General features: G+C 37.2%; 1 protein-coding gene across 1 annotated transcript in view; it reads left to right on the top strand.

Annotated features, from left to right (window-relative positions):
* Positions 1 to 26,717, top strand: part of grin2ca (glutamate receptor, ionotropic, N-methyl D-aspartate 2Ca) — a 91,675-nt gene that overhangs the window by 43,819 nt on the left and 21,139 nt on the right. Inside the window, exons 5-6 of the mRNA XM_077211880.1 lie at positions 10,280 to 10,394; positions 17,788 to 17,999. Of these exons, the coding sequence (XP_077067995.1) occupies positions 10,280 to 10,394; positions 17,788 to 17,999 (327 nt within the window). The remainder of the gene's footprint in view (positions 1 to 10,279; positions 10,395 to 17,787; positions 18,000 to 26,717) is intronic.

Here is a 26,717-nt window from a genome sequence, read left to right as displayed (position 1 = left end):
AAAAGGCAGTTGCGCTCGCGCCATGGCGGAATTGCTATTTAACATAGCGGAATTTGCAAGCGGAAAAACTGAACGCTTCTCCAGAGAGGAAATGGATCTGCTCGTGCCCGAGGTTAAAGCGTGTGAGCAGACCATCTTTCACCCTTTATTTTTAATATTTGGCTAGTTTGTGTGTCCAAGTTGTGGATTGGCCTTTAGGGTCTTTAAAAAAAAAAAATGCTGCGCCATTGACTTTAGACCAGGTTTCAATTGGGCAGTTGCTTCAAAAAAGCAACGTTCCAACAATTCGCCTGAACACACCTCGTTTACAGACCAGCACGCCCATGGACGCACAAATGGGCGCAAATGCATTTGCTATTTAGACATCGTGCCGCAGGACGTAAACAGGATGTCGGGCTGAAACTAGAAAAAAACACTTGCGTCGCGCCTGGTGCTGCATTGCCCTGGGTGTATGATAGGGCTCTAAAAGTCTATAATACCGGTAATGATCTTCATCATGTTATGGCTGATAGCTGATTCTAAAATTCTACGGAAATTGACTTCTTCACCCTTTATTCACATATTCTTCAATAAAATAAAGATTTTGAAAGCATAAATTATTTGATTTATTTGTGATAATGCAATGAAACATGCCAAATTGTGTGGACACACACTTAGTGTAATAAATGCATTTTAAATCAATTTAAGCATCACGACAATATAATCTACAGAATGGATATGAAAAATGGTATTACTTGCTAAATATTTCATTTAACAGTGTTATTAAATTATAGGTTATTTTAAAAATCAAGACTTTTAAGTAGGTTTGGATGATGGCAAAGCTAATGTAAATAAAAAAATAGAATGAATGAACACAAATGGTGGATACCAATGAATGAAAAAATATTTAATGTCAGCAGACATTGTGCATCCCTATTAATGAATTCCCTCACATTTATTGGTATTTGGGTGTTTAATTGGTGTTCTGTAGTGCAAGGGGCTGTTGGTAATTAACTCTATCAGAAAAAGTCCATCATAAATAGTTAATAGGAATTAAGCAATATGGTAATATTTAGAGTCCATCGGGCGGTATCTCGGTAATATCGTATACCGCGGGGTCTTAAAATAGCAACGGTATCATAAGTTTCAATACCGTCATTACCGGCACTTATATATAATATATAAATACAATTTATTCAATGCCTAAAAATGCTTATGTAGTTGTCATCAAGTGACAGTGTGGAGGAGAAAGAGAGAGAGAGAGAGAGAAGGGAGAGGCGGTAAATACTGACGAGGCAATTTGTAAATGTTGCAATAAAATTTGTGACCGCGAGAGATGGAAACACCTCTAACCTAATGTCGCATCTCCGAAACAACCACCCAATCACTGCTGCGAGGATGCATTTTTCCCCCAGTTCATTAAATAAGCGTATTAGTTTATATTTGTTAAAATATTATAATGTTTGTTTTTTTTACGTTGATAATGAAAACTGAACAGCACGAGTAAGATGGGATGCATCGGGAGTCAGACATTGACCACTTAATTAAGTTTCATTTTGTAAAAGGCCTTTCTTTAAAGTGAATTTCGTTTTGTATAAATTGTATCTTAATTTTAATAATTTTTTTATCAACCAATTGCCTGGATTTAATAAATAAGAATCAAATATAGCAGACAACATAATCATGATCGTGCGCTGGCGCACCGCGGTCACTTGCATTGAAATCTCATCATAAATTAACCGAAACTCAGTGTATGTCTCACAGACATGACAGATAGGCCTATATCTAAATAAAGCTTGAAATTTCATTAAACGAAACAATTCAAAACGAAAAGAAATAGGCCACTCGCTGATTATTTAATCCATGATGTGCATTTCTCTCTATGCACGTTCATACGGAAATGGCGATCATCAAATTAAACGAAACTATTCAAAACGAAAAGAAATAGGCAAGCCTACTCTCTGATTATGTAATCCATGATGTGCATTTCTCTCTATCGTTCACTATGGAGATGGCGATTCGTCAATTTCTTTAAACGAAACAATTCAAAACGAAAAGAAAAAGGCTAGCCTATACCTTCTGATTATGTAATCCATGATTTGCATTTCTCTCTATACAGGTCCTTCTCAAAAAATTTGCATATTGTGATAAAGTTCATTATTTTCCATAATGTAATGATAAAAATTTAACTTTTATATATTTTATATTCATTGCACACCAACTGAAATATTTCAGGTCTTTTATTGTTTTAATACTGATGATTTTGGCATACAGCTCATGAAAACCCAAAATTCCTATCTCAAAAAATTAGCATATCATGAAAAGGGTCTCTAAACGAGCTATTAACCTAATCATCTGAATCAACTAATTAACTCTAAACACCTGCAAAAGATTCCTGAGGCTTTTAAAAACTCCCAGCCTGTTTCATTACTCAAAACCGCAATCATGGGTAAGACTGCCGACCTGACTGCTGTCCAGAAGGCCATCATTGACACCCTCAAGCAAGAGGGTAAGACAGAAAGAAATTTCTGAACAAATAGGCTGTTCCCAGAGTTATCAAGGCACCTCAGTGGGAAGTCTATGGGAAGGAAAAAGTGTGGCAAAAAACGCTGCACAACGAGAAGAGGTGACCGGACCCTGAGGAATATTGTGGAGAAGGACCGATTCCAGACCTTGGGGGACCTGCGGAAGCAGTGGACTGAGTCTGGAGTAGAAACATCCAGAGCCACCGTGCACAGGCGTGTGCAGGAAATGGGCTACACGTGCCGCATTCCCCAGGTCAAGCCACTTTTGAACCAGAAACAGCAGCAGAAGCGCCTGACCTGGGCTACAGAGAAGCAGCACTGGACTGTTGCTCAGTGGTCCAAAGTTTTTCGGATGAAAGCAAATTTTGCATGTCATTCGGAAATCAAGGTGCCAGAGTCTGGAGGAAGACTTGGGAGAAGGAAATGCCAATATGCCTGAAGTCCAGTGTCAAGTACCCACAGTCAGTGATGGTCTGGGGTGTCATGTCAGCCGCTGGTGTTAGTGCACTGTGTTTTATCAAGGGCAGGGCCAATGCAGCTAGCTATCAGGAGATTTTGGAGCACTTCATGCTTCCATCTGCTGAAAAGCTTTATGGAAATAAAGATTTCATTTTTCAGCACAACCTGGCACCTGCTCACAGTGCCAAAACCACTGGTAAATGGTTTACTGACCATGGTATTACTGTGCTCAATTGGCCTGCCAACTCTCCTGACCTGAACCCCATAGAGAATCTGTGGGATATTGTGAAGAGAAAGTTGAGAGACGCAAGACCCAACACTCTGGATGAGCTTAAGGCCGCTATCGAAGCATCTCTGGGCCTCCATAACACCTCAGCAGTGCCACAGGCTGATTGGCTCCATGCCACGCCGCATTGAAGCAGTCATTTCTGCAAAAGGATTCCCGACCAAGTATTGAGTGCATAACTGAACATAATTATTTGAAGGTTGACTTTTTTTGTATTAAAAAAACACTTATTTTAAAGGTCGGATGAAATATGCTAATTTTTTGAGATGGGAATTTTGGGTTTTCATGAGCTGTATGCCAAAATCATCAGTATTAAAACAATAAAAGACCTGAAATATTTCAGTTGGTGTGCAATAAATCTAAAATATATGAAAGTTTAATTTTAATCATTACATTTTGGAAAATAATGAACTTTATCACAATATGCTAATTTTTTGAGAAGGACCTGTATATGCGCGTTCACTAGTAGATGGCGATAGTCAACTTAATCTTTGCAGCACTGACAGAAAAGTTGTATTAATAAAAATCAATGGACGCGTGTCACCGGATTTACAAATGCACTTGCTTATTGCTTGTTAATTTAATTTAAATTAATTAATAAAATGAATACAATTGTCATAATCATTTTTGCTCATTTATAAATAGTATTTATGTCTACCACCCCTCAGCACCTGGGTTAAAAAATTATTTGGCACCACCATATTATAACGGCCCACGTATTAAAAATAGTCGAGGGGATCAGACACAACGTGCACGGGTTGGCCTTGATTTTTTTTTTTTTTGCCCGATCTGGTATTCAGTTTCTGAACGGTGTAGGCACAAGCCAACAGTTTGGTGACGCTGTCTGAGCCTTATGTCATAATTTTTAATTAGTCACGGTAATACCATATACCCCGGTAAAATAGGGAGAAGGTTTGACGATATCAAAATTTGGATACCGCCCAAGCCTATATGAATACCTTTGACATGATATTTTAATGTACAGTACTTTGATTTGGGACCCACCGTTTGCTGCATAGATGGGATAGTAAGTAAATTGAGATGCAGCCATGGTATGGTATGGTATTTTGAACTACAGATAGGGGGTAATGGGTCAATCCATGTGTACAATTGTGGTATGTTGTGAAATCTACAATAAGGTTACAAAAACTTCTGACCCAACAGGGTCGCATAAGCAAAGTTAAGGTTGATGGATATAAAGTGACAGGAAAGTTTGAACTTCTGCCAACAGTTTTCTGTAGCAGGGCCAAAAACCAGGGTCCTCACTTTGCTGCATATTGCCCAGTCTGTGCCATCCGGATTTAGATACAGGGATCAGAGCGAAGATATAACGTGTGATGTGCCCTTTCTTGCCAGGGCTGCCCAAAAGAGCAATCTGGTGCCATCTGTGCCAGGGAACACAACAAATCCTATTTCGTCAGAAAATGTTTTAATCATCCAAAGGGGGCCAGAGTTTGAGCGGCCGATGCAGAGAGAGGTACTCCGTGTTTGGTGCAGCCCAAGGTCATTGGCTGGTAAATCATGCGGGAGATCTGTGAACGTGTGTGTGCATTGCTGTGAGATATCACAAGTGCTTTTTATACAAGTATCAAAGGAAGAGTTTACTCACCTTCATGTCGTTCTGAACCTGTATGCTATTTTTTCTGTAGAGCGCACAAGTAGAATTTTTCCACTAGTTAATGCAGTGAAAAATATATTTTTGTTCAAGGTAAAATATCAAAACATCCTAAGTGAAATAAGATGCATGTAATATAGTTGAGAAGCAACACTGCACCACTCAGCATATATGTCTGTGATTTGCTACAATTATCAATGCTTCAAAAACATGTTGTCTTTGATGCTCTTCATCGAGCGCTTAAACAGATACACACGGGAGCGTTAAAAAGCAGGCGTCTATCAGCGGATATATTAGGGATCCTCTGACAGACGCCTGCTTTTAAACGCTCTTGTGTGTATCTGTGTCAGCGCCTGATGTAGAGCATCAAAGATGTCATTGTTAATCATTGTAGCCAATCACAGACATAGAGTGTATGTTGAGCGTGTCAACACAATGGCCAATCGGAGGTGTTTAAGAATCCGTTCAACAGCGCTCAATATGCTAGAGGGAAATGCTGGTATCATCACATTTTTAGATTTCAGTACCGACTTTGTAGCGAAGTCGGTACTTTTTGATAACTCTAATTAATTGTAAATTATTTATCCGTGCACATCTTTTTTATTTTTTATTCATGTGCCCTCGTAATCTTTAATCAAAGTAACTTCCCCTCCCTCTTTCAGTGACTTCTCCTCTTTTCTCTGATGACGTGTTTACTGGCATGAGGGCGGGATTAACCCGCAATTAATTCAATTCCCAATCAATTCCCCATGGACCAAATCAAGCCCCGACCTTTATTTTTTCATGTCTGAGAAGCCGTTTCACTCGGATAAACGTCACAATACTGAAGAAAGGACTATCACATCTTCCATTTTACGCCGACTTTATAACTATAAACAAATTAAAGTCAAATGAATAAATCTGCAGGAGCAGCAAGATGAAATACTCTTTTATTCAAGAAACAATCTATGAAAACAAATCTTAAAGGTACAATATGCAAGGATTTTTTGCCACCAGGGGTTGCTAACCTCTTACAATAACAAAGGATTCTGATGACATATATTCCACATTAAGCTGAATTATGGATCTTGTCGTCAAGCTGATGGATCTTTTATGGATGAGTGAATACATTGATGTTTTTAACATGACTGTGGTATGAAGCAGGGCGCTATTGCTAGACGTATACCAGCTCCACACACAACGCGAGTCCTGCGGATATAAAAGAATAAGGACATTTCATTCTACCGAACTACACGCAAGTGCTGAATTAATTCTCACACAGGCCAGTTTATTAGACGAATCAAACTTGAGGTAATGCAGCGCTGTTTCACTTGCTCTAACAGTTACACTATCACACTAAACGGCATTTGAGTGTGTTGAATGTTGTAGGTTGTGTGTTGGCTGTATGAGACTAAGTACGTTAAGCTAGATCAACATTAGAATAACATACAGATCATATTCTAACATTTCATCATGTTGAACTAAATAACATTGATAGTTTTATGTACATTTGCTCACCTGTCTAAAAGTACATGCAACACTCACGTCTCTGTCAAGTCAAAGTTAGTCGCAGACGTGGAGCTCTCGGCATCTCGAAAGATGTTGATCTTCGTTTCAGTCCTCTTTTTGTCTCAAAGTTTGCTTCCCATGATCCAAAATGTTTGAACAGAACAACAACAGCGTGAGCGTCCTGCTAGGCATAACGGGCCAGTTGTCAACGTCTGTCGCCATGGTTACTATGGCAGTACGAGGTCAAGCCGAGGGTAACACGGATATGACGTCATTGACTGGCGACTCCTCACCCCTGCTCACACGCCCCGTTTCCTTGGTTAAAATCGCAATTTTCTCACGATTTACAAATTGTTTGAAACATTTGGGATATTGTAAGTAATCAACTAAACAAAATATATAACATTGGCCTAGTGGTTTTTGGATATTTTACTGCAAAAATCCTACATATTGTACCTTTAATTACTTATGCAGTGTTGCTTCTCACATAAATGTATCTTGTTTAAATTATTTTAAAATATTTTAACTTGAAAACAAGTCTTTTTACTTGATTGAAAATGTATTAGGAACTTTGACTAATTAAAAACGTATTAGGATAGACATTATTTCTGCAGCGTAGTGACAAAAAAGGACAAAAATATAAATGTAGCGATCCTGGTACAAAGTCATTCATGTGGCCTCTTAAAATGACTTATTTTAGCAAAATTTTAAAGCAGCAAAATATTTATCCAATGTGGAAAAAGCATTCCCAGCATGCATTCCTACACACTCAGGGGAAAAATAAATCCAAGATTGCGGATGAGTTGAGACAAATAATTATTATAAACAAATATATATCTGTATGTAGTTCAATGCTGAGAATTATAGATAATAGTTCAGTTCCTGCTGAAAAAAACACCTTAAACCAGTTTGCTGGTGTTACCCAGCCTGATCAGGCGGATCTGTTAGCTGGTTTTAGAGGGGTTTTGGACACTTTTCAACAGGTCAGGCTGAGAGATGAGCTGGCGTTCCAGCTGAAATTAGCTTGGCAAGGCTAAAAGATCACTTTAAACCAGTTAAAACCGCACTTATGACTGCACATGCACATTGCTTTAGCCAGCCTGAAAAATGCTGTTTTTTGTCATGATTTGAGCATTTAGAAACAAAATTTATGAGACAGTTGTTGCCAGATTTCAAAGGTGATTTCAAATATGAAATTTTATTGTAAGCTTGGTGAACCGAAAAATTTTATGTGTCCCCATTCAAAGAGATAGGAGCTTTTTTGAAATAGCTGCCCAAGAGGCATTTCAAAGATGGCCGCCGACTGAAATGACTTGCCTTAAAGGGACTTTGTATTTGAGTTGCTGTGGAGAGTGTTCTAAATCATTCACATGAAGTTACACGACGGTTACATGAATAAACAGCCGCCTTTGTAGGCAGCGAGGCAGCTCACTAGTTTTTAGAACAGAGCTGAACACATTAACATTTCCCTGGTAGAATGACTTCTTGACAATATAATGGAATTTATTTTCTCATTACTCATTCAGTTTTGGGATATAAAGATAAAATGCCACTGAAATGAACTCGATCCAGGACAGTCACCCTCATTATTGATGGGCTGTTTTTAATTAAGTCAGATTTTAATGCTCTTGCGATTAAGTCATTTTACCTGTTAATGAGATTACAGCAGATTATCAGATTATGCTGGTTTTTCACAGATGACACTTAAGCATGCCCATAATACTCAGGGGGCTTTCATCACCTCCGCTGGGACGCTGTGCGTGTGATGTGTATAGATGAGATGAGGCTGTCCAATATCCCACCCACAGCGTCCCCCAATTATGGTGCATGATGAATCATGTGGCTGTAATTATCTGATTTAATAATGCTTTGAGCATAAGAGCAGAAACTTTCAATAACATGGGCAGTGATGCAATGTTCGAATCAAAAGTGTATCAGACTTTCAAAGTGCTAATGGAGTTTGTTCTGATAATATATTCCACTTGATCTGAGGTGCTGTGTAAACTTTAGCTGTTTGACTACAATAACAATGTTAGTGCCAATGTGTAAAAAAATCATATTCGTTTTTTGGGCTTGTATTATGAAAAGAAATTGCAGTTTTTACGTACCATTCACAAAAAGACAAAACAGCTCAGGTTCAATGCTAAAATTATCAGTCCAAATTCCATAGACACAAAATGTAATAGAAACCACAAAATCTGTCTGGACTACAAACAGAGGAACAAGAAATTAGCTGGATAGGTAATAATGTTTAAAAATAGATTCTATATTTTCCGAAGAGAATTTTCTGAATAGCCAAGTTGCTAGGGTGTTGCCAAGGTGTTGCTGTGGTTAGTAAGATGCTAAGTGGATTTTGTGTGGTTGCTAGGGTGCTCTCTGTGGTTGCTAGGTGTTTGCATATTGGCCTTGATCAAAAAAGCGTGCCCCCTTGATTTGTCATTTTTCTATAAAATGTTTCTCCTATTTTATTGTTTAGTGGGTAAAAACCAATATCAGATCATTTAAGAGTCAACAATCTGTGATTTTAGGTAACCTTTACAGTAGGTCCTAACTTGAATTTTCAACCCCCTAACACTTAACATTACGTTTGGTACATTTTTCTTGGCATGCAATGTTAGAAACAGATGCAAAATGTTGCTGTTGGGATATGTGATGCTTGTCCTGAAGCTAATGCATTAAGCTGAAACAAAAGCTGCTCCCCTGTGAGGTCTAGCCTGCGTTTGGAAGCAGGTTGATTTAGATGGCTTCAGTGGAGAGCCTTGAGAGGTGAAGGATCCTGAAAAAACTGAGAGACTGTCCTCAGGTCCAAGCGGAAGTGTTGGCATTTTTATTGCTTTGGGAATTTGTTTCAGCAGAAAAGTTTTGAAAAGGGTTTTTTCTTTTTTGAAATCCCAACAATAATTACCAGAATGTTGTGAAACAAAAAATCTTTTATAAAAAAAAAAAGAAGTCTGCTGCTATATGAGACCAGAGACATTATGAGACAGACAGAAAAATGTGGGTGTTCTGGGGTTTTTATTGTGTTGCTATATTGTTGCTAGGACTTTCTGGGTATGCATTAATATGGGTTTGCTAGGGTGATCTGGGAGGTTTTTAGTGCTTTTCTATGCGATTATTACTATGGTGTAACGGGTAGTTTTACGTATGTTGTTATGCAGTTGATAGCTTGGGTGTTCTGAGTGCTTTTTGTATTTTGCTATGGGGTTGCTTGGGTGTTCTGAGTGCTTTTTGTATTTTGCTATGGGGTTGCTTGGGTGTTCTGGGAGTATTTTAGTGCGTTACTATGCGGTTATTTGGGTGTAACAGGTGTAACAGGTTGATCGCTTGGGTGTTATAAGTGTTTTTTTATGTTGCTATGGGATTGCTATAGTGATCTGGGAGGTTTTTAGAGCGTTGCTATGCGGTTACTAGGGTGTAACAGGTGGTTTTATGTGTGTTGCTATGTAGTTGATAGCTTGGGTGTAATGAGTGTCTTTTTGTATGTTGCTATGGGGTTGCTAGGGTGCTCTTGGAGGTTTTTAGTGCTTAACTATGCGATTACTAGTGCATAGTGGGTAGAGAGGTTTTTAGAGCGTTGCTATGCGGTTACTAGGGTGTAACAGGTGGTTTTATGTGTGTTGCTATGCGGCTGACAGCTTGGGTGTTATGAGTGTTTTTTGTTTGCTGCTATGGGGTTGCTAGGGTGTTCTGGGAGGTTTTTTTAATTGCGTTGTTATGCCGTTACTAGAGTGTAACAGGTGGTTTTACATATCTTGCTATGGGGTTGCTAGGGTGGGTATTCTGGGTGGTTTTTGGTATGTTAGTATGCAGTTGCTAGGATATTCTTGTTGTTGTTGTTTTTTGTATGTTGCTGTGCAATTGCTTGGGTGTTCTGGGTGGAGATTCCTAAATATTTTTTAGAAAACATCTGTCTGACTCTTTTCACAGGCATATGCTGAATGTGTCATGGGAGAACACAGACTTTTCCTTCAACAGTGATGGATATCTGGTCAACCCTTCTATGATCATAATCACTCTGGACCGCGGGAGACAGTGGGATAAGGTAAGAACGTTTTGTGTGTGTGTGTGTGTGTGTGTGTGTGTGTTTGTGTGTGTTTGTGTGTGTTTGTGTGTGTGTGTGTGTGTGTCTGTGTGTGTGTCTGTGTGTGTGTCTGTGTGTGTGTCTGTGTGTGTCTGTGTGTGTGTGTGTGTGTGTGTGTGTGTGTGTGTGTGTGTGTGTGTGTGTGTGTGTGTGTGTGTGTGTGTGTGTGTGTGTGTGTGTGTGTTTTTGAAAATTCTATTCAAAAGGTTGCACCAGTAATGGTGTCATCAATTGCATTGCTCCTCCGCAGGTTTCATTGCCTACAGGCTAGTTGTGATTCGAAACGCCATTGATAAATAGCACAAACACCTTAGTGTTATTAGTTTGAAAAGTGTCAACTTTTACCTTTTATGTTCAGAGAATGGAAATTGGAAGGGGTGAAACATCCTATTAAACATTTATGTTTTTAGAAGAGCAAGATGACATCTTCTGTGCACCGTCTGGTTTTATGACCAAACTATTCTCAGATGGCCTGCGTTTTTATAGTGGTCAACATGAATGATAGCAAATTCACAGTGTTTGGCCCATTTTCAAACATCAGCAGTAAAAAGTAATACAAAAGGAAACGCAGTCTGCCTCAAAATCATTCATGGAAATGTGCACAACAGTTGTGACTACTTTCATGCAACCTCAACTGTTTACACAGCCAGTGGGAAAGTTGCCCATAAAGACTGTTTGTTTTGGTTCAGGGCCTCAAAAAACTGCGTCCAGCTGTCTTTAAGCAATTACTCGCTATTGATATTTTCTTCAGGTTGGACTCTGTTCATATTGGGTGTGGAATCTTGCCCAAAATTCCCTGGCATAGGCCACGATTTTAGCTCCTACAGGTGGAGTGAAGTTATATCAGGAGCTGAGAGTGATTTAATGCTCGTCTGGATCACCACTGAGAGAGAAAGCCATGAAAAATAGAACAAAGCTCCAAATGAGATGTCGGCCATTCTGATTTGGTGCCAGGCTCGACACAATCACCACACTGTGCTGAAAACATGTAGACTGCTGTAATCAAACCCTTCTGCTTTTTAAAACAAGGTGGAATGAATCGGATGACAATGGGATTTTGTCATTTTTTACAGCGATTATTGATACAGAGCTAGCAAGAGCATGTCTCTCAAAACATCCAAAAATATATATGTTTTTTTCCCCCTTCAGTTAATAAGCATGCATACACCAGTAAATAACATCCTACAAGAGGAAAATTGGAAAAAAGCTATTGCTCAGATGTAGCTCTTTCATAACTTAGGAGACTTAGCGGATTTAGTTTAAATATCAGCTTAGTCACAGATGTTTCTCAATGAGCTATAAAAATGTAGATAGTATAGCTGAGATACTGCAGAGATTTGATGAGGAATATTTGATGTTGCTCTCCATTTAATTTCACTGCCGTCTAGTGCTTTAAAGGCACAGTTCACCCATAAATAAAAAGATTCTGTCATAATTTACTCACCCTCATGTCATTCCAAACACATATGATTTTCTTTCTTTCTTTCTTTCGTGGACAACAAAAGGAATAATTCTGAAGACTCTGTCGCTCGTTTCTATTGGGAATCAGAGCTTTCAAGCTTCAAAAAAAGGATCTAAAATCATCCTAAAATAACATAAAAGTAGTCCATATGATATGTGCGTTCTTTTCTAAATCTTCTGAAGTCATAAGGTAACATTGTGTGAAAAAGAGACTGAAATTTAAGTCGCCATTTACTGATAATCTTCACTCCAGTGAGCTGTTAACCGCTGAGACCAGATCATTGCTGCTGTGAGCTTTACTCAAGAACCACATGAGTCTGATTCTGAATATTTCAGACAAGTTTTATGATACAGATCAACTGATTCTTTGAAAAAATCAACTCAAAAGAATGATTCATTCACAAATAAGAAATTTCTACTTCTCTCATTCCTCGCACCAATAAGAGCTAAGGCAGATGTTCATGATTTTCAGTAAATTATGACATTATTCACACAAAGCTATATGGATTTAGAAGACATAAGTTCTATGGAGTAATTTGAGGGTAATTTAATGAAGCTTTTGCATCCTTTTGGTAGCTTAAAAGACCAGTCCCCTATTGCAAGGGAAATGGGCAAGAGTATTTGTCTTTTTGTGTCCCACGGAAGAAAGAAAGTCATATGGGTTCAGGACTACATGAAGGTGAGTAAATGATGACAGAGTTTTGATTTTCCTGTGAACTATTCCTTAAACAGATTTCTCCCTTTGTGTTACAGTCACTATGGCTTTCTTATCTTCTCTCTTTGAGCCTGATAAACAAAGAGTGATATTTTTTTACTTTCTTCAAAGAATGGCTTCTTTCATCCTGCTCACATATTCACAAGGTGTCTTGGTGTGTGACAACAACAGGCATGATGAACTTCTTTTAATGAAATGGATTGTCTCTCTGTGTAGTACACGTGACTCAGTTCTCATTGGCGATCTGTCTCTCAGGGTAAAGTCCATTGTCCTTTGCCTCAAGTGGAAGATATACAGCTCTTATCTATGTCTGTTTTGTACATCTATTTCAGCGCTGGGCTGAAAGAGTGCTTTTCCATTCCAGTCTTCTTTGCTTTCTTGATGTAATTTACTGTGTAGGTAATTTATCAGGCAGAATGTGTCTTTAAGAATTACTGCAAGATAGATTGGGAATATGCAAATGACATATTATAAAGAAAAGATAAATTGTTTACTCCCGTCTTAATATAAAAAAATGTTTGCACGTCCAGCATTGTAGTCAAGACCACGTAAACTGAGACAATCAAGACCAAGACTGGTGTGTGTTGAGACCAAGAAAAGACCAAGACTCTGAGGAGAAGAGACCAAGACCAAGACCAAGACCAAGACTGGTGTGTGTTGAGACCAAGAAAAGACCAAGACTCTGAGGAGAAGAGACCAAGACCAAGACCAAGACCAAGACCAAGACCAAGACCAAGACTGGTGTGTGTTGAGACTAAGAAAAGACCAAGACTCTGAGGAGAAGAGACCAAGACCAAGACCAAGACCAAGACTGGTGTGTGTTGAGACCAAGAAAAGACCAAGACTCTGAGGAGAAGAGACCAAGACCAAGACCAAGACTGGTGTGTGTTGAGACCAAGAAAAGACCAAGACTCTGAGGAGAAGAGACCAAGACCAAGACCAAGACCAAGACTGGTGTGTGTTGAGACCAAGAAAAGACCAAGACTCTGAGGAGAAGAGACCAAGACCAAGACCAAGACCAAGACCAAGACTGGTGTGTGTTGAGACCAAGAAAAGACCAAGACGCTGAGGAGAAGAGACCAAGACCAAGACCAAGACTGGTGTGTGTTGAGACCAAGAAAAGACCAAGACTCTGAGGAGAAGAGACCAAGACCAAGACCAAGACCAAGACTGGTGTGTGTTGAGACTAAGAAAAGACCAAGACTCTGAGGAGAAGAGACCAAGACCAAGACCAAGACCAAGACTGGTGTGTGTTGAGACCAAGAAAAGACCAAGACTCTGAGGAGAAGAGACCAAGACCAAGACCAAGACCAAGACCAAGACCAAGACCGAGTCAAGACCAAGACCAAGACCAGACCAGACCAGATCTTCTCAATTTCATCTAAAAGATCCACATCTACTGCCTGAGAAATGTCTGGTATTTAATCAATACATTCAATTAGAATAATAAGACTCTTAACTTAACCGCCACCGTCCCGCCACCGGGACACCTAAGTTTACTTCACTATATTACAATTAAATCCTAATCTAATCATGGCAAACTATAAATGGTTGGAAAGGTCTAAGACTCCTAAATAGATATTTTAGCACTGTTTTTTGTTACAAATTATGTAGGAAGTGGAACAGTAATAGATGATTTTATTTTCTTTGTAACAAAAAGTCGACGCACACACATTTAATAATTGAAACTTTGGTTTTCATGCTAAAAGTTCATAATAAAACATATAATCTAGTATTTGTCAATAAAAAAATATAAAATAATATTATCCTCTAAAAAGTATAATATATATATATATATACAGGTATTATCCTCTAAAATATAAATATATTAAAATATATTTTTTATTACATCACATATTTTATTTAGTAAAATATATATTTTATATAAAAGAAAAAATATGTAGTAGCCTGCAGTATATTTGATTTACTGTAAATTTAAACTTCCATAACATTTTCAAACTTTCATTTTTTAAGTGCTTTCACTTCAGCAATAATCTGCCGAGTGTTTTCTTTAAAACAAGTCTAAACTAGGTCTATATTCCAAAGTATTCTTGAATTACAACCATTTAGGTTTGAATAGTGCATTTTAATGTCCATTCTCAAAAAGGGGTGTTACAATTAAGGGAATAAGGCTCTATAGCTGTTACAAATCGATTGAAAAATCAATTATACAAGAAAATCTGAACAATTACAACTGCATAAATAATGTTGAGATTAACGTTTTTAAAAAACAATTTTGTTCTTTAAACATTTGTATAAAATCATATGTTTGCAATCGGCTCATATTTGTGAAAACAGCTCATTTGTTCTTGATATTGTGATATTTCTTATATTTATTTGTATTTAATGTTTATTTGACAGGGACAAATGCATACAACATTGCTTTATAAAGAATACAAAGTAGATGCCATGCATGCAGGTTTCTAGCCATGACTAATTTGCAACCCCTGTCCCTGTTTAGGCTAATAACATTAAAACAGAAATTACAGAGTATTGAGTTTAAAGTTTATAACTATTAAAATACATACAATAAATACATTCCATACATGAAATAAGATATGGGCTTAAGTAGATAAACAGAGTCTAGACACATTTAACAATACAAGAACACAAAAGTGTGCATATGTCTGTGCGTGCTAACATGCAACATTATGTTTGTATGCATTGTGTTATATCCTGTACAGTCAGTGTTCACAGAGTTCTTTCAGTTTCAGCCATTGCTTTAAATGTGTATTAAAAACCTTGAGTTCTGTCAATGTTTTAATTTCGGATGGTAAAGCGTTCCACAAATGTATGCCTCTTACTGAAAATGATGTCTGACCAAATGTTCTACGTTTTGCGGCTATACAGTTTCCACTTATTGTACCTCTAGTTCTTATTCCGCTCTTTTGTTTCTCTACCAATTGACAGAATATTTCTGGTGCAAGATGGTTCACACATTTAAAAATTAGTTTTAGAAATGAAGATTTTACAAAACTGTCAAAGCTCAATATATTATGCTTCCATAGAATGAGGCAATGGTGCCATCTTACAGATTTCTGGTCCATTACTTTTAGTGCCTGTTTATATAATGACCTAATGGATGTAATTGTTGTTTGGTTGTCCTGACCTCAAACAGTAATACGACAAATGAGAAAATATCATAGAATGCATAAACTGCTGAGCTGCCTTAAGGGGTATTTATTGTCTTATTAATCGGAAGCATTTTAAATTTGTCCTGACAGTTTTGCACAGTCTCTTTACATGTCTATCAAACTTAAGATGAGAATCTAAAGTAACCCCTAAAAATAGTAATAGTACCCCTAATAAAAGTGCTTGTATAAGATCTAGATTTTTATATTATAGCATATGATATAATATCATATGTTGTAATATAAAATTCAAGATCTCATACAAGTACTTTTTTTGCAATCATATCTTGAATTTGTATTCGTTTTGGTCACAATTTTAACATTTGGTCTAACGTCCAGTGAGATGCACCTGCAAAAAATTGGTATTGACTCTTTAATTTTTATGGAACTCTGAAAACTAAAATTTGATGACCGACACTGTGAAAATTAATACTATGATAACTGACACTGTAATAGGGAGCATTGTGATAACCGGTACTGTGATCACCTATGGTGTAACTAGCACTATAGCCAACTCTATGATAACTGACACTATTTAAACAACTAGTTTAAACAACTTTATGATTACTATACCACTATGATAACCAGCAATATGATAGATGAAATTACCATAACTACCACTGCAATAATTGATATTATAAGTATGAACAACTTTGATTACTTTCACTATGATAACCAGCACTATGATAACTGGCACTTTCAAACTAGCTCTTTGATTATCAATATTATGGTAATTAGCAATATAAACATTACTAGCACTACTAATGACTCTTTGATTACTAGCACTATGACAATCAGCACTATTATAATTGACACTATCATAACTAGCTCTGTGATGATCAATACTATGATAATCAGCAGTATAACCAACTCTAATAACCAAAGCCATCATAACTAGCACTGTGATAATTAAAGCTAGCACTATAAACAACTTTGATTACCAGCTGTTTGATAACCAGCAATATGATATGTGACACTTTCATAGCCAGCACTATGATTATTGACTCTGTTATAAATATAACTGTGATAACTGACATACTGCCATAATTAGTAGTATCTTACAATACACTATGATAAACAACAGTATGCTTACCAACACTATGATAACTAGCACTACAAGCAACTCTATTATCACTGATAGCAATGATCATGCTGGTATTGTTGCACTTCCTGTATAAAGGCATATATTTCAGTATATGTTGTGATTTGGCTCACTGAAGGGCAGATTTTATGAATCTGTCATATTAGGACTATCTTGATCCTACGAAAATCAAAACACTGTACATTATTTAATGGTTATTTATGGGCATGACATAAAAAAAATAAAAATAAGCGCACGGGTGATTCCAGCCAGGAACCGATTTCGTACTGGATGATTAAGTGTGGACAGTCTCTTGCTTAATAAAAAACAGTAATTAGTTTCATGTGGTTTTGTGTTTTCCCTGAGCTGTGGTCTATATGTTGATGTAAGGAGCTAGCCAATATATTACAATTTGTCTATATTGCTAAGCACCATAAAAGCTAATGAATATAATTATCACACAAAGATTACTTGCATCAAAACTAATAAAGCGTAACCGGCAGAAAGTGCTTGCTCAGAGATTTGCATCGGCTTGAAGTCATTTAAATACAGCATTGCTTTCATTTCCTTGATTAGGTTGAAATAGAAGTTTTCAAATAGTATATGGCATTTTTCTCATGAGTCTTGTATTTGCTCTAACAGGACTAACATGATGTGTGTTAAACCCATTCAAGAGGAAATTAACCAAAGCCTCTAATTCTGCCAATGAATACAAAACAACCCAAGTGTAAACACAGCAAATTGAGAAAGATGAAGATAAATAAAATTCCCTGATGTCCTTTATTTTTTTGTATTCGGATACTTACAATGCATAAAATAGAATGACATAAAATGTTGTGTTTCTGCCTTTGTTTTATGAGTATAAACTGTTTATTCGTAACACTTCATGAATAAATTCAACAGCTTAAAGCTGGAAGGATATGTCATAATCTCTAACACTTTAAAACCTGTCTCTCTTTTTAACAGGTGGGGAATTATGAGTATGGTATCCTGCAGACGAGGTACCCTGTCTGGCCCCGTTATGGGACCTTCCTGGAGCCTGTGTCTGACAACCGTCACTTGACAGTCGCCACACTGGAGGAAAGGCCTTTTGTGATCGTAGAAGCTGTGGATCCTGTCACTGGCACCTGTCTCAGTAACACCGTCCCCTGTAGACGGCAGTCGAACAAGACAGAAACGTAAGTAACTGTGTTTTTGTCTTTACAATGCTAAAAGGGATAGTTCACCCAAAAATAAAAATTCAGTCATCATTTACTTTTGTGACTATATTCTGACTATATTACTCACAATTCTGGCTTATTTTTTCAGAATTGTGAGGTATAAACTCAAAATTGTTAGTTATAATGTCAGAATTGCGAGTTATAAAGTCAGAATTGCAAGAAAAAAGTCTGAATTGTAAGTTTTTATCTCGCAGTTCTAACATTATAACTCGCAATTTTGACTTTATAACTTGCAAAAATTGCAAGTTTATTAGGTTTATAGACAAAAGGGGGATTTTCTCAGGTTTTTGTTCAAAATCTTGCTTTTTTAATAAACTTACCACATTCAAGTGTTGATAAAAAATAATGCATGAAGCTAGAATAAAATGTTTTGTTTTTGTTTTTTGCACATGCGCATGTTTGTTTAAAAGCAGAGGCTCTGTTCTGTCTTTTCATATGTTTCGTATGTTCATATTTGTATTTCAGATATTCATACGAAATATTCAAACTAAATATTTTGTGGGCCATGAAAGTTTGGTGAAAATGATCAAACATGTTGCTGGTGGCTGGCAACTTATAAAAAAAAAATGCTTTTGGGGTAATAGTTCATATTTTTGTGGAAACCATGATACATTTTTTCAGGATTCTTTGATGATTAGAAGTTCAAAAGAACAGAATTTTTTTTAATAAAAATCTTTACATTATAAATGTCTTTATTGTTACTTTCGATCAATTTAACACGAAAGCCCATTTCTGCCACATAAGAAAAAAAATCATGCGGTAAACCATAATTATGGAAATAATGTCAAAATTACGATATACTAAGTCATAAATATGACAAAAGTTGAAATGATGACAAAAATGTATTAATACTTTTGATAAAAAGTCATAATTATGAGATAAAAGTCTAAATTATGTGGAAAAAGCCATAATTATGACTTAGAATGTGATAATTTATAACAATTATGAAAGTCAAAATATTTTCTTTTTATCTCATAGTTTTGGCTTTTTATGTCATTGTTTTTAATGTCATGCCTTTGATTTTGATGTCAGATTTATAACTTTTATCTCATAATTCTGACAGTATATCTTAAATTTCCATATTTTATGTCATAATTATAATTCATCAAAGCATGTTTCCCCCCCTAATTTGGCGGAAGTGGACTTCCATAATTGAATGAATCTTTATGGAATAAAAGTATCAAAAAATATCTTACTGACCCCAACATTTATACAAGTAGTGTACTTGTACTCACCTTGATGATGAGGGAATTACCCAGAAGCCTCTTCTGTATCCTTCTCCAGTCCGCAGCTGCAGTGGTCACTGTCAGTCAACCACAGAGCACAGTAAACTCACAGTAAACAAGAACACCGGAGCACTTTATCATTGATAATTAAGGAGGCCTGGACTCGTCTTAAGGAATAGACCGGTCTGAGCCTTTATCAGATTACTGAACAGAAGGAATGTGACTGTATAACTGTTTTGTTGCTCTTCTTTTGGAAAACACTTCTGGTTCCAGATGGTCAGGTGTTGTTGTTATGAGTGCCAGATTTTTGCAAATAATGAATTAGATAAAACAATATTAGACAGCCGAAATGTCCTAAAAGGACAACAGACAACAGAAGGACAAAGGAAATTTGATAATGCTATTCATAATGCATCACACATTAATTTTGCATTCTCAGCCTTGCCAAAAGTGCCACTGATGTGCAGAAAATATTCTACTATTGCCATTTTTCTATCTCAGTTCAATTAATTGCAGCAGGAAAATCTTACATTGGTAAAACTTTTGGGTCCCACTTTATATTAAGTGTCTTTAACTACTATGTACTAACATTTATAAATTAATGATTTGATACGATGAACTTATTGTGTACAAACATGTTTTTACATTGCACTCATTTTTTAAATTCCTGCATGTAATTATAGCTGTAATTAATTTCTGTAATTACATATATAATTACACTGTTGAGCCATCCCTTTCTTACATCTTAACCCACCCTTAAACCCAACCATGCCACCAAACCTATCCCTAACCTTACCCATATACCACCTCAATAGCAGCAACACTGTTTCTCAGTACACAATAAGTGCACTGTAGTCGTCAAGGACACCTAATATAAAGTGTGACCAACTGACTGTTTTATAGCTGGCTACCTGAATAATAATGCATCTGGTTTAATGGCACAGACATCTGGAGGAATCTTGAGTATAAAACTTGAGTACCGCCACAGTATAATGTGACCACACTCCACTTGCTATGCGGTTGGGGAGCAACTAAAAGCACTGATGCTAATCGGTCTGTTGCTTTAGGAAGTCTAATTTATAAGAGTGATTAATAATAAAATCTTTATTTTTGCTTTTAATCAAAAGAATTAAGGCAATCAATCATGCCATCGAAGCAGTTTGAGCTTGCATTACCATTATTTTGTGGTGATTGGCTTATATTCACTGATATAGAAATAAAACAATATAATAATTATATTATATATGCGGACATGCTGACTTCTAAAGCCACTTTTTGTCTATTTAAATCTTGCCACAAACAATTTTTTTTAATACTGTTCATACTGGCAGCTCTAGTTGCTGCGCACTAGGGTCAGTTGTCTGGTTTCAGTCCTTCACAACCTGCTTCTATTCAGCTCTGGATGAAGATAACTGGATACTCACAGGACTGCGGCTTCACCTCATGAGAACTGAGCGGTAATTAGCAGAGATGATTAAAGCTGCACTGGACTCAGCGGAGGGTCTCAAACCTCTCACGCTCTGCCTCCCCTATCCAAATACACACACACACACACAGCATTGTGGTAGGCCCATTAACATGTTATTTAAGAGTCATTCCCTCAGGGTGTTCTACTCATTACTTTGAGGCCAATTCAGGGCTTCGGAGGGCTCGCGGAAACAGCTGAACAAAAAACAGAAGTTAGCATGGATGGGAAAAAAACCCACAAGATAATTTAACAGTGGCCCGCAAAAAGTATTTAGACACTTGTGAGTCCAAGAATGTCCTAAAACATTTTGAGGCCACTGTTTGTGACCATGAGATGTTGAAATAATGAATCCCGCCAGCTGAGGAAGGGGTGGGCTGTTTGTGTGCATCTCTGTTGATGCTGTGACTGATGTCAAACAAATAGTTGCCATGGTTTATGGAGATGATAGCATGTGTGTGTGGGTGGGTGTTTAGTGTGACTCATCGCCTCTAATCCCCTTTATGGTGCACACCATTAGTTAAGAGGTTACAGGGAAGGTTAGAGAGCGTAGAGTGTTATTAGAGTGCTCTGCATTTTGCAGCACCATCACACCATCTCTATTTCTCTCATTCTTTTTCTTTCTTTCTCGCCTTCATTCATGCTTCCTGTCCGTCTTTATTAGTTCTGCTTTCTGAGGCAACTTTGAACAAAAACCTTAAGTCATAAACTTTTAACCTTAAGTCATAAACTTTGGTACCTTTTCCCGCACCATCTGCGCTACAGATATGACAATTGAAGCCATCTGTCTTGTTGAGGAGAGGTGTGCTAAGATCAGAATATCAGAGAGACCTGAGCTTGTTTCTTTTGACTTGGTCCAGTAAATAACATCCCAGGCTCAGCCTCAGACGTACGTCCATGGACAGCTAGCTGAACGCCCGTCTGAAGCATATGGCACATAAAATTGGAAACACTTCAGGAGTTTCTAATGTAATCTGATTCTATAGGATTTCCAGGAGAAATGTGTGTCATGTTCTTTATTGGTCCACTTTGAAACAAAGCGGTTGTGAGGCCAAACCCCCTCATGGAAGAAGAAAGGTGTGTTTTTTGCTACTGTTCTACTGACTCTGGGTGGTCCTTGGCCAATGAAAGCTGCCATGGAGTCCAGACCTTCTGTGGTCAGTCTGAGACTAGTAACCATTGTTTTTCTATGTAAACACTCACTAGACGTACGTCAATTGTTGCACTCGTGTCTTGTGTCTTCTGCACGGCGCTCAAGGTAAAAGAAGTGAACCCTTTAAAAAAAGCATCTCTAGACCTGCGTCTCGTGTTTTAACCACAAAAACGCGTTCTGTGTGATGGGCCCCCTACTCTGTTTTGCCGCAACGATAGTTTGACAGGTCTTGCAAATTACCTGGGTCTATGACACATCATCTATCCTGTGTCCAAAATATTCCCAAACCATGGATGTTCATTTTTTGGCCAAGTCCTTCTCCTGCCCTGAATTCACCTGTTTCTGTGCTTTGTTCCTTGTTGTAACAGTAAACCTGCTCTTTTCTGTTCTCGCAGACGTGCTGCATTCATATTCCACACTGAGGGGGCTGGCGAGAAAAAAACGTTCTTTCTTTGGTTTTGAAATCGCACATGCTCACATTGCGATTCTATGAATTGATGATTTTATTTTATTTCAATTAATCGCACAGCCCTATTAGAAACCACCTTGCAACACCCTAGCAACTGTCCCAAAACACTATAGCAACCACGTAGCAACACCCTAGCTACCACACATAATACTTAGCAGAGGTGGAAAGAGTAATAAAATATTCTACTCAAGTAAAAGTACTACTACTTCAATGAAATTTTACTTAAGTACAAGTAAAAGTACCGGTTTAAAAATCTACTCAAGTAAAAGTAAAAAGTAGCTCATTTAAAACTGACTCAGAGTAAAAGTTACTGAGTTACTGTTTTAACAGCGGGGGTGGGGTGGGTGACCCTCCCGTGTAGGGTTGTAATGGTATAAGATTTTCACAGTGTGGTAACGTCTCAGAAAATATTTTACAGTATTAATCAATTGTTAAATAAATAAACTGTATTATTAAATTATGGGTATTATTATTATTATCATCAGTTAAAATGACAGATAAATTAATGAAACAGGATTTTTTTTTTGGTTGAACAAATGCTTTTATTATAACAAACTTGAAATAATTTGTTTGTTTATTAAAATTTCAATAAAACATGTCTAATCAATTAAATTTGATAATTAATAATGAATTAGATTAACAACTTATTTTTAACATTAATAATTTATTAAAATGTTTAAGTATAATATTGTCCTATGAAATGTATTTTATTCAGAAAATTGATGTTTCTTTTTATTAGGGGTGTAACGATATTCGAACCAAACCGAAGAACCGCGATACAGAACCCACGATTCGAAATCGCGATACTCTCATGGCGTACCGAACACGCCCCGCCCTGCAAGCTACCCCGGCCCCGCCCAGCCCGGCTCATTGATTGGACCTGGAATCAGTGTTGCCGAGTCCGCTTATTATAAGCGACTTTGGGCTTGTTTTTCTGTAAAGTCGCTTACAAATATTGGTAGTCGCGGGTCGTGGCTTTTTTTGGGCTTGTTTCTAAAGTGTAGTTGCTTATTTGGGCTTGTTCTCAGCTCGTTGTCAAGCAGATATTTTCTATATGTTATTTAAACGTAGGAGTTTGTCTTGCCTGTTCCCTCTGTCTCTCCCCTTTCCCCATACACAGAGTTTTTTCCCACCCACATCCTGCTTCTAATTGGCTCTGACCCAGATGGCAATGAGTACCAGCCAATCAGAGGCAGAGCAGGGCAATCGGTTTTTTTTCTGGTTAGGAAAACGTCAGTGAGTGACGTTTAAATGAAAATACGTGCGAGTCGCGACAATCGCGACTGATGGTGACTGGACTGTAAGAGAGTTTTTATATATAAATTATATTTTAGATATTATAGATATAGATATTATAGTTTAATATTGTTTAACCCTTTAACTGTCACTCCCCCTTTTTTCGCATAGACATGAAAATCACTATTCAAACTTAAATGGTGCTAATTCAAGAATGCTTTGGAATATAGACCTATGGTTGGTCTTGTTTTAAAGAAGACATTTGCCAGATTAATGTTGAAGTGAAGTATTATGAAGTTATGAAAGTGAAACAGAAAAAAAGTTATACAAGTTTGAGTTTATGAAAATGAACAATGTAAAAATATAATTATTAATATTTTATATAAAATATATATATTACAAAATATATTTTACTCTAAAACTGCCAGAAAATGTAAGCCAAAAATCTGAAGAAGTTGTGTTCCAAATTTTAGGTTGATATCTCAAAAAATGAGCTTTCAGTAAGATTTTATTTGGCCGCAGTACCAACATTTTTCACTAGATGGACAGCCAAGCTTCATTACAGAAGAAAAATAAACTACCGTGTGCACAGTTTTACAAAACTAGGCACAGTTTACCAATCCGTCCACATGGATGTAAATTGACAATCTGTACCCACAGTTTAAAACTATCTGTCACCACGGATTGTAACAGTAGCGGCAGCGCGGAGTAAACGCGAGTTAACGCGACCATCTCTTCCTCAGTTACAGAATAAACATGAATGGACACCTGAAGGTATGTTGAAAAATACAGTATACTTACTAAAAGGCATCATAACTCGTGTAATCGCTCAATCAGTGTTTCATCAGCGCAAAGACGTCAATAAAACTGCATAGCTTGTCACTAGCATTAGGCTATATTTACCTCAGCAGGCTAGTGATTAAGTGTCCACAACTTGTTGGTTCCTAGAGAAATTAACTCTTGCACTAAATAAATGCACAATATTATCCTACATATTATATTTTACTTAACCTGATAATTATATCTTGATTATTTAAAGTACGTTTAAAATATCTTTAATGAATATGACAGCAACTGTGTAAATTATTATATTTCAATAACAAATTAGAGTAAAGTTAATGCAAAAACTGCCTTATGTTCAGTTTACATGTTTTCATACAATGTAATGTACAATGTACAAACGCAGCTCAGCAGAACAAATAGGGTTATATATTTACTTGCAGTATTTTTGTGCTTAGCTTAAATATCCACAGACCATGTCGCGATTGGATTTATTGCACAGTTCTACTTTCCATGTATTCATCCATCCATTATTTTGCATGTTTTACGTGACATCTGCATTAAGTGAATTCCATTTTCATGACTGGATTCCGGGATTCCCTTTGCATCACGTAAATCGGGACATACCTTTATCTGCAGGAGGGATGGTGTCCTGTATCCTCTTTTTGCAGCCACTTTGTGTCCACATTTTTTGCAAATTGGATATCTATCCTCGAGGACAACCACGCTTTTTTTCTACTTTTCATACTGGCCATAATTCGCTTGGCGCTTAGCTTTCAGCTTCAGCTGGGCGTCACCTTTTTTGCGCGTTTGTTCTCCCGCCCTTCAATCAATTCAGTAGTTTCCGGAGTGTGTGATTTTTTTTCCCCCCCTTGTATTATTATTTTTTACTCAGTAACGGATATGATTTCAAATGTAGCGAAGTACAATACTTCAAAGAAAACGTACTTAAGTAAAAGTAAAGGTACAGATTTTAAAAACTACTTTAAAAAGTAGAAGTACACAAAAAAACTACTCAATTACGTAACGCGAGTAAATGTAATTCGTTACTTTCCACCTCTGATACTTAGGAACCATCCAGAACACCTTACATACCAACGCTCTAGCAACCACCTGCAATGTCCTTGCAGTCACCCACTACAAGACTGTGGTAGCAGTTTTTGCATGAGCACTCACATTTTCTTCCAAATCTAACTTTATACTGCTTCTTGTATGAATACACGCACTCATACATGCTCCCTTTATTGCCCACATTAAACCCCGCTATTGTTTTCCAGGGTTGTAATTGTTGTTGTGAATCCATATTGAAGATCTCGGTGAAGGCAGTACTGTTTATTTTTCCTCAGGCATTGTGAAATAAACCATAGCTCTAAAAACAAATAATGCTGAAGTACAGAAACATGAGCCACTATATCGCTCCTAAAGGCACAGATTTAAGTTCAAATCAGATGTGGTCGGGAAACATTTTAAGGGTATCGATTGCATTTCTCTGAGCAAGTAACCCTGTTGATGATGTGCAGAAAAATTGTTTGGATGGCTGTTCTACCACACATCTTGCTAATGTGAACTGGATGGACATTTCTACCACTTCAGTAATGCATTAACTGACTCTCTCACTACAACAGCAAGAATGTGCACTTCATATTGATTTCTTGAATTACTTTCTGTTTTAGAGAGAGGACAGGAAGGGAACGGGGATGGGGAAATGTAGTAGTCTGACTTAAACTTGTGTCGGCTGCATGAGCATAAAAGATCAGAGACTGATTTGGCAAATATGGATTTGCCTTATTATGTTCTTGGATAAACATCAGGTTGGTCCTGGTCAGGGTTTCCCTTGTCCGGTAATTACCGGACATTGGCCGGTAAAAAATGAAATGTCCGACAAAATTAAATCTCTCCGGTCAAATTGTCCGATTAAAATTGCCTAATGATCCCCAATCTGAATTTGAGAATAAGCCTAAAATGTATAAAGCAAAAATACACCGATCTTTGGCTATGTTATAAATATATAGGAACAGGCTCTACCGTTTGAAAGTTATGAAACAACATCGCATGCTGCATTTCAAATAAAGCGCACGTACGCCTAAAACGGCTGTAATAGGCCTAAACAACGAACGATTGAGTGAGACGTTTCAAATATGTCCAAGCCCAGGCAGACTAGCCTTAAAAGCTTTTTTCCGGAGGCGAGACGATGGTGAATCAGTGGTTCTAATCCGCGCACTCGTACAGTTTTTTTTTTCTCATCAAAACTGGATAGCCTAACCCTATGTTTACCAGTGGTTACAGTCTATATCAAGCAGGGACACATTTGTGTGAATTTTAATTTGTGATTTCCCCGGAATGAATA

The sequence above is a fragment of the Siphateles boraxobius genome, unplaced genomic scaffold (genome assembly GCF_051911475.1).
Source record: "Siphateles boraxobius isolate OS27281-9 unplaced genomic scaffold, OSU_SipBor_1 66, whole genome shotgun sequence".
NCBI lineage: Eukaryota > Metazoa > Chordata > Actinopteri > Cypriniformes > Leuciscidae > Siphateles > Siphateles boraxobius.
This window is presented reverse-complemented; position numbering and strand designations above follow the sequence as displayed.